The 9,439-nt window shown below is 32.1% G+C and overlaps 1 protein-coding gene across 1 annotated transcript; it reads right to left on the minus strand.

Moving 5' to 3' along the window:
- Positions 1-862: 862 nt before the first annotated feature.
- On the minus strand, positions 863-4,814 carry LOC112754236 (putative nucleobase-ascorbate transporter 10). Its single transcript, XM_025801809.3, has 14 exons — positions 4,670-4,814; positions 3,873-3,970; positions 3,606-3,782; positions 3,396-3,496; positions 3,224-3,299; positions 3,052-3,111; positions 2,712-2,896; positions 2,355-2,451; positions 2,155-2,241; positions 1,991-2,049; positions 1,740-1,831; positions 1,569-1,646; positions 1,311-1,462; positions 863-1,194 (listed from the first exon to the last, which is right to left on the minus strand). The coding sequence occupies exons 1-14, from the start codon at positions 4,812-4,814 to the stop codon at positions 976-978; spliced, it is 1,626 nt and encodes a 541-aa protein (XP_025657594.1). The 3' UTR covers positions 863-975.
- Between the last annotated feature and the right edge of the window lie 4,625 nt (positions 4,815-9,439).

The following is a 9,439-nucleotide window of genomic DNA, read 5'->3' on the forward strand; positions in this document are numbered from 1 at the left end:
ATTGCTTAAATCAAATCAATCAATTAAATATATAAAAAATATATTTTAATTTAACTTTTGTAATATATTTAATAAAATATACCATGTATCAAAATTTATACCAAATTTGTTCCCACTCTATTTTTTTATTTATATTTCATATCGATGACCAAACATGGCCCCATAGAGACTCATGCATTAAGCATTCAATATTCATAGCCGAAGACTTCACATGTCACCCTAAAAATCTTCAAGCCTAATATTAAGGCAGTCAAAATTACCATCAATCAATCTGAATAATAGTTATATAATACATTGGACTTCAACTAAAACTTAGTTACCCTTCTTTTCTTTTCTTTAGAACAATAAAAGAAATTAAATAATTGGGATGAATGACCACTCTTTAATACATTAAGGGATGTACATATTAAAATTAAAGAGTTGTTGGTTGTTCCAATTCATATAGTATAGAAAAATTTTCAAGTGTACTAGAGTGTTTCAGTGATTTTTAACCGTTGATCTTAATTATAAAAAAATATATAATACATATATTTAAGATTAATGGTTAAAAAATCACTGAAATACTGGTGTACCGGTATACTTGAAAACTTTCCTTGTAAATGTTTGCACAATAAAGACATTTTTTTTGTCCTATTCATATAAGCATTTACATAAATTAAAAAAAAAATGAGAAGAGAAGTAGTGAGCATTAAAATCGCATGTTGCATTCAATTTTGCTACCCTAATGATCCCAAACAAGAACAGACAGATATGATACAATAATTAAACACCAATATCTCCATCCTTGTCATTGCTTTGTGTATAAGCATGAAAAAGATTGCCCATGTAAAAATATGTTTTATTATAATGTGCTAACATTAAGAAAAATGGCACTATTACTTCAAGTTCCCTAAAAAGTTCAATGAAACCATGTAATGAGAGAAACTAATACAAGAAACCTTTCTCAAAAAACAGAACAGAACACACATTGCATTCTTAAAGTGCTGGAAATAACTCATCAAGCCTGCATGGTAAAGAATAGAATTCATTGTTCCTAACATCCTTGTTATACATGGTGAACCTCTCCCACCATTGCATTCCACTGTCTTTTCGATCATCATCGTTTTCGCGCAACAGTGTGATGTCCAGAATGAATGCAACCAAGGCAGCAACCATTGTATGTGACATGAACATGACTGTCACAATGTCATTGAACTGCCAAAATAAATGTATATGTTAAAAATTTTATTTTTTGTTACCAATTTTGTATGTTATATACTAAGGTCCTAACAAAATAAAATTTTGATTGCTTTTTGGTCAAGTTATCTCACCCATCTTGCACCAGCTGATTCATGCTTCACATGATAATATTCTGAGAAATATTGTGGAATTGAGAAGCCAATGAAGAATGTGAATCCCAAAATAAACAAGGTTCTGAAGCTGTTGAGGTTACAGAATTGGAGAAATCCAAGGCCAGAAGAAGCTACATATTATCACAAAATTACAAACCAAAATTGTTTAAAGCTCTAACATGCAGAGAATGAGACAGAAACTTAAGACTAGGTAAGAATTGAATAAGAGAATCTTACAGACATAGCCGAAGACCACACAGTATAAGGCTGCGAAGATTGGCAAAGGTATAGAGGTGAAAAGCGCGCCGAATTTCCCTGGAATTATTTAACATATAATATACCATTAGTTCATGAATCTCAACATGGTGAAGTTCTAGAATGTAACAAGTTTTATTGGTTCAATATTACCAAATACAGAGAATAAAATCATAAAGCCTGCTGATATTTGAATGACTCTTCGGCTTCCAACTCTTGTTAATGCTAACAAACCAGCATTCTCCCTGAAAATGATGCAATCCATAAAAATAAGGAAAAACTTGATAAGAGTCTAAAGTTCCATTAAAACATTCACAAGAGTAAGATCTCTTTTAATAATAAAATTCATAAGTTCCTTGATTTATTGAGATACAAGACTCTTATAATTTGATTAAAAGACTTACACTGATGCTGTGCTTCCAGTGACAGAACCAAACATGCTATTCAGCATTGTAGCTACTCCCTAAAATCACAATAGAGTCACATAAATTTTAACTTTTATCATATGTTTCATTTATAATATGGGCCAAGAAAGAATGGCAAATTGTAATGAATCATGGTATCTTACAATCCAGCCAGCTCCACGGCTGATAATAGATGGTGGCACCGGCGTTGCGCTTCCAAATCTTGCCGAAGCATAGAATGTTCCGGTAGACTGCATATGAGTAAGAAAAATACAAAAAAGGGAAAATCAAAAGTGTATTTTGCCTAATTTTCAAGGTTTATATTATCAAAAACTAGTAACTAATATGGTTGCATTGTGCATACCTCAAATAGAGAAACAAAAGAAGCAGCCATCATAGCAAAAGCTTCTCCAGCATTGAAAGTAGGACTTCCCCATTGGAAGGGGTAAGGAAAATATACCCTGCATGAAAAAAGAAGCTTAAATTACAACTATTTATGCACTGCTAAATTTACATCTTGTTCTGTTTGATGTTAAGTAATAAGTAATAATAATAACTTGATTAAACAAATCCACACATGGAATCTCATGTCTATCTATATAAGTATCTCCAACTTACTTACTTAGAAGTTAGAACATAAGTTTGTGTTCTCCAAACAATGAATTTTAGCAGTGATAAATCTTCTTTGAGTGAAAGCATAATTGAGGTTACTCAATCTTACCATGAGGCGGCGCTCACAAGTCCGGCTCGATCAGTTCGGCAGCTAGTCTGTGTAGTTTCTGGCCTGTTGTTATATGCAGTGCATGAAGTGAGAAGCTGTGCAAATAGCCATGAAATCACAACCGTGGACAGCACTGCGAATCGGTCATGTATAGGCTTCTTTGTTGCAATATATCTATGTAGATACTGCAGAAGAAAAAAGTTGTAAACTGATTCAAACTTCTCCATATCCATAATCCATTCCTATTTTACATTTTCTAAATTCACCTTTTCAAAACTTTGCAATAAGATAACAAATAGTTAATAGGAATATTTATAAACAGAGAAGACTAAGAACTTGCCTGTGAGATGAACACCAAGAGAATTAGTGTTGGAAGCCCATATTCGACACATTTTGCAAGCTGTGACATTCATTTGGACAAGATTTAGAAAGAAATTGCTGAATAGAACTTAAAAGATAAAGATCACAAACTAATTGAATGAAAAAGTGGGAGAAAACTTGGAATTCTTTACCATTGGGAATCCAAGATGATAGAGAGTAAGTCCAGTGAAAGTTACATATGGGACTACAGAAAGTGGACTAAGAAACCTGACAACAATTAAAATGAAAACCCAATCAACAAAGAGAAATGATATTTGTATCACTTTTCGCCAGTCACTGAGTCGAGAAAGTCGAATTCACTACCTGACAGCATTCCTCCAAAAGCCGAAAAATCCGAGTACCATCTGGAAACATGCACTTAAGATCAAGGCACCTTGAATCCCTCTCATTGTCTGAGTGAATCTCTGAGTTATAGAAAATATTTTAGTTTTTAAGAGAAAAAAAGAAAAGTCAACCATTTAAGTCAAAATCAACACAATGGGTAGCATCTAAAGAAAGAAAAATGACATTAACCTCATAAGGATCTGTATATAAATCATATCTTTTAGCTTGAACTATTGAAATGACTGGTATTATGTAACTGTATGAACCAGCAATAACTGTTGGCAATCTGGTTCCAAACAAAGATTGAAGAATGGTGCTTAACCCTGCAACAAAGAGAAGGGTCTGAATCACCCTCACCTTCTCAGCCTACATTAGATCAAAGAACTTGGTATCATTAAATTTCAGAGTGTTTAGAAACAAAAGAATGAATCAAAGAAAGATTGAGAAAGTGATTACATCTCCTCCACCCATTTGAGGAACAATTATGGTTGGAATCAGGACAATCATGCCAAGAGTCAAAATGTAATGCTGGAACCCCAACAAAAATGCTTCAGCTGCATTGTCATCAAATTTCAGCTAAAATTTTACTGCTCACAAAATTTGATTACATAGCCAAAATTTTGAATGCATGCAAACATAAATTCCTTCAATTGGGAACATAATGTTTTCTTCCTAAGACTAATTGGCTATAAGCTTTTTCTCCATGCACTTTTCCAAAGCCTATGCCAGATTCTTTGTATTGGATTATTTTTTTTTCTTTTATTTTGGATAATATATTATATTTATTTTCTTCCTAAAGCTTGGGAGAAGCTATTGTCAGTTTGTCACGGTCTATTGTCATATTATTTAATTGTTCAAAAATACCCTTGCTTCTCTTAAAATATTTTTTAAGCTCATTATCATTAATATTTTCAAAAAGAAAATTGTATACCATAAAATATTTAGAAAAAAAATTAAAGAATATATGAACATGTATATGTATGAATAAATGAACATGTATTATGTATGAACAAAGGAAACAGGTATTATGTATGAATAAAGCTTTTAGCCAAAATTTCACCGCCGTTGCTATAAAAATGCTGCAACATTAGTATGACAATCATGCTAGAGTCAAGAGTGGTAAAGTTTGTGTCTACAAATCACATAGTAGGAGAATTTGATACACAAATGTTGAACATAGCCACCATGACAAACAGCAAGCATCAATGAAAAAAAAAAAAAAAAAAAACTTAAGTAAAGAAGAGTGTAATTACGCCATGGAGGAGGACTGTTGATGCAATATTGAACTCCGGGCAATTGATCTTTTACTGGGTGTGGCTGAACCTGCACCTCTACTATCTTTTTGCAACATTTCTTGCAACCTTTGCTGCAATCTTCTCCACCATTATTTTGAGCCATTCACCACAAACACAACTATGGAGGGAAGAAAATGATTAGTGCAAATTACTGTTAAATCTTATTTGTAGGCAAGAGGAAGTTGACATTAGTTGCTATATTATTCAAAAATTGAGTTTAAATGAGTTTAATTACAATTATTAAGAAAATTGATGGTTTTATCGGTTACAAAAATTGGAATTGAAAATCACAATTCTTATTAATCACCTAAAACGGTCTAATAAATTCATCAACTTAATGTTTATTTTTCAATATAATATATTTATATTTGAAAAAGTTATGATATTCACATTTAATTATAAAAGTTAAATTTCGTTTTAAAACCTTAAAGAATATTTAATTAAAAGCCATTAAAATCATAATAATAATTCATTTTGCTAATAAATATTGATTCTGATTCTTTTTCAACTATACCCTTAGAGAAGCAAACTATCATAACTTGCCTCACTGTAAAATTCCATCAACCTTGATCTATTTGCGGATTCTTGTAAAACCTCCTTCACGAGGGGTCAGAAGGGTCTTACTAAAACTTTTTTTTTTTTTTTCTTGTTTCCTTGGGGATTGATCCCTTAATCCCTTCTTCTCCACCTAAAAACAAAAACTATTATTTGTACACTTGAATAAATATTTTACTTTTACATACACTTAATTTAAATGTAATTCTTATGTACTTTTAATTCTATCATATTTTTCATTCTTTAATTTAATAAGCGTACAAATTAAACCCCAATTTTAATATACATCTATGATCTATCGAATCTATTTGAGCCGTTGCTATCTGTGTGAATTATGATTGGCCAAAGTTAGGACATAAGAAATCAATGTATTGACCCACAGTCTACATAAGGTTAAATTCAAATAGCTGTCTACAAAGAATCACTAAAAGAAGCAACAGCCACAACCATGAGTTTCTTTAGTGCATTAGATCCATCAAAGACTTCAACATGATGAAGCTATTTTATTATAATGATGATGATCATGGCAAATTAGACAAGTATGTATTTTCCAAGTTCCAAACCTCCAATCATTTTAATCTCATGTCATGTTAATTCCACAGTATTCCTTTCTTGCATAACTTCTAGCAGTAATACTCTTTGTTGACAACTACACCTGAATAATTCAATGCTAACATAGTAATAGTAGACTAATACTCTTTGTTGACAACTACACATAAATAATTCAATACTAACATAGTAGTAGTAGTAGACTACTAGTAGTTCTTTACTTTATAACTAAGGTAAATGAGGAAAAATGATCTCTTCTCAATTCTAACTGAGGTGTCTTTGGAAACAATGATTTAGTACAGAGAGCTAAACAGTTTTAATTCATAATTTAACTCAAATTCTGATTTCAAACTAAACACTATGAATTAGAACTAGGATATCAAAATGTGCAAATTGAAAATTAATCACATTCGGCGGAATAATTCACCAGAACTGTACTCTTCCATGGTTAAAATCATTCCTATAACCATATGAACAGAAAACTATCATATTTGATAATCCCTAAATCCAAATCAACCTAATATTTAATACAGAATAAAGCAAGAACATTTAAACTAGTTTTCAGTTTCACCAATATTGTCAACTTTCCTAATCCAAACCATCTTCTCACCTCTTTTGCCCCTTTCAAAATCCCTGTTGCCATAGCCATAGTCATTACCATGACCGCTTCTATAACCCTTTCTGTTAATGTAACCATAAATGCTACCACCATAAGAACTAGGTTGAGCGTAATTGAGACCATCACCCATTCTTCTAAACTCTAAACCCCTAAATCTCTGCTCAACCTCCTCCATCGGCACACCACCACCACCACCAGCACTCTCCTCGTTGGATTGGCTTTCCATGATTTTGGCTTTCTCCTCTTCAGCATTACTTACTTCCTCCCTCTGTTTCTTTCCATTCTCTCCTCCCATTTCTGTTTTCTTTTTCACAATCAGAGATTTTGGCTTTGTGGCATTCATCTTCGATTCACCGTCTCCTATTCCTACGTCATGGCATTGTTTCTCAGCATTGGTTCCAAAATCGGCACGAATTTTTCCGCGATTCAAGCGACCATTGCGATCGTGTTTTCCGACAAAAGACCTAGAAGCTGTTCCACGGCGTTGCTCTTGTTTCACTTCCTCATCCTCATCCTGTTTCTCTTTCTCTTTCTTCTCTTCGGTTTTGATTCCACCTTCATAAACATTAGGTTTTGGCTTCGCTTCCTTGTTCTTCTTCGGTTCGTAGTTGCCTTTACTTTTCGCATCGGCGCCTCTAATTCCTGTATCAGCTTCATTGCGTTGTTTCTCGGCATTAGTTCCCGAGTCACCACGAACTTTCCAATGATTCGCCCGATTGAAGTGACTTTGTTTTCTGGCAAAAACCCTAACAGCGGCTCCATGGCGGTGTTGCTGGTAAAAATATTCCGGGCGCGATCCCTGTTTCACTTCCTCTTTCTCCTTCTCTTCATTCTCTTCGAATTTTGTTCCTCTTTCTTCAACCCTAGCTTGTTTCGTCTTCGATTTCACTTTCTCCTTCCATTGCATGCTACCTTCTCCTTCTAGACTGACGTCTCCGTCTCTGTCTCTGTCTATGCCTTCTGAATCATCACGATTTTTCTGTTGATTACGGTTATTTGGATTCTCTTTCCCAGCGAAAGACCTAGAAGCGGTTGCATGCCTTTGGTGAGACTCTCCCTGTAACTGTTCAAGTCCAATTTTGTCTTCGTGTTGCTGTTCATGTGGTGGTGGTTGTTGTTGTTGCTGCTTTTGTTGTTGGAGCCAGGATTGTTGCAGCTGAGCCAGAGTGACGTAGTTGGCAGGAAGAGAAGGACGTCTCTTCTTTTCCTCCATTTTTTTTGTGTGCTTTAACAGCAGGTTTGAAAATTGAGTTGAATCTGAAGTTGCATTTGTGTTTGTGTATTAGTGTGTGTGTTTTTTCTTCCTCACTATTGAAAAGGAGGAACTGAAAGATGCCTTCCTTGTAAGTAAAACTTCTAGGAATGGGTTAAAAAGAAAATAAAAAATTCTTCACATCCCTTGAAATTTGTTAAAATTACACTTACACTTGTTCCTTCTTGGCCTGGATTCTTGATTTTCACAATGGTTTCGAATAAATAAAGTCACTGTTAAATTTATTATTTGAGAAAATGTGTATAAAAATACAAATTGTAAAATATTTAATGTATTTATTATATGTTTCTTTTAAAAAAATTTACTTAATAATAACCTTAAATAGAAGTGTGTAGATTGAATTGGATTATTCATAATTTTATAAATTAAAGACGTTAATTTATTCAATGTTTTAGAAAATATAAAAAATTTAGTCAAATAATGCTTTTAAAATATATACTTAGACCTTAAAACATATATTAGTAGGATATTTCTAATACATTAAATGTATAAAAAAATTTAATAATCATTTGAAATACTAAGGAATGCAATGCTATTAGTAAGATTCATAACAAACTACATTTATATTATCATAACTTGATGAAAATTAGATTTGACATTAAACCAATTTGGTATTAGTATAACAATTGAACCGGTTTAATATGAATTCAATTAAAGTATTAATAAAATCCATCAAAATTTTATTGACAAGTTGTCATTCACAATAATATTTGTTATTACTTATTAAGATTTCAAGAAGATTAAATTGCAAAAGAAAAAGGTAAAATCTTAGGAGGCATTGAACATTGAAATTTGTTTATGTTTTTTAAATCTCAACAATATCATTCACATTCAGCATTGTAAAACCAATGTTAAAAAGAGAGAATATTTGATATCTGTTACCAAGACCATGCCAATTGTTATGCATATTAGGCTATGATAATTGATTAGAGAGCATAGTTTACTCTTTAACTAATGTTTAAGGAAATGCAATTGTGTTTATAAAGATGCAAATGGTCAATTGAGAACAACAACAGATACTTCTATAATGATTAACTAGGAGGGGTCTAGGATCTGCTTTTATGGTGTTTCTATTTTTTTTTTATTTGCTTGTCATTCTAATGTTGCTGCATTTTTATAGCAACGGCTATGGAAATTTGGCTAAAAGCTTTATTCATAATAATACATGTTTCATTTGTTCATACATAATACATGTCCATTTATTCATACATAATACATGTTTATATATTCTTTAATTTTTTTCAAAATATTTTATGGTATACAAATTTTTTTTTTGAAAATATTAATGATAATGAGCTTAAAAAATATGTATGAATGAAAGAGAAGTAAGGGTATTTTTGAACAATTAAATAATATAATAATAAAAATTTTAATGATCCTCTAATATTCATCAAAATATAATATATTATCCAAAATGAAAGATAAAAAAAAAATCCAATACAAAGAATCTAGGCTGTGGAAAAGTGCATGCAGAAAATGCTTATAGCCATCAGTCCTTGGAAGAAAACATTATGTTCCCAATCGAATGAATTTAGGTTTGCATGCATTCAAAATTTTAGCTGAAATTTGATGACAATGCAGCTGAAGTATTTTTGTTGGGGTTCCAGCATTACATTTTGACTCTTGGCATGAGTGTCCTGATTCCAACCATAATTGTTCCTCAAATGGGTGGAGGAGATGTAATCACTTTCTCAATCTTTCTTTGATTCATTCTTTTGTTTCTAAACTCACT

This window comes from Arachis hypogaea, chromosome 6 (assembly GCF_003086295.3).
Source record: "Arachis hypogaea cultivar Tifrunner chromosome 6, arahy.Tifrunner.gnm2.J5K5, whole genome shotgun sequence".
Classification (NCBI taxonomy): domain Eukaryota; kingdom Viridiplantae; phylum Streptophyta; class Magnoliopsida; order Fabales; family Fabaceae; genus Arachis; species Arachis hypogaea.

What these genes read in the sequence shown, in the direction of transcription:
- LOC112754236 (XM_025801809.3), bottom strand. Translation starts at nt 4,814, where the DNA reads ATGGCTCAAAATAATGGTGGAGAAGATTGCAGCAAAGGTTGCAAGAAA. An exon ending in TATATACAGATCCTTATGAG is followed by an intron (nt 3,497 to 3,605) that starts GTTAATGTCATT and finishes TCTATAACTCAG; the next exon opens with AGATTCACTCAGACAATGAG. An exon ending in AATCAGCTGGTGCAAGATGG is followed by an intron (nt 1,195 to 1,310) that starts GTGAGATAACTT and finishes TTATTTTGGCAG; the next exon opens with TTCAATGACATTGTGACAGT.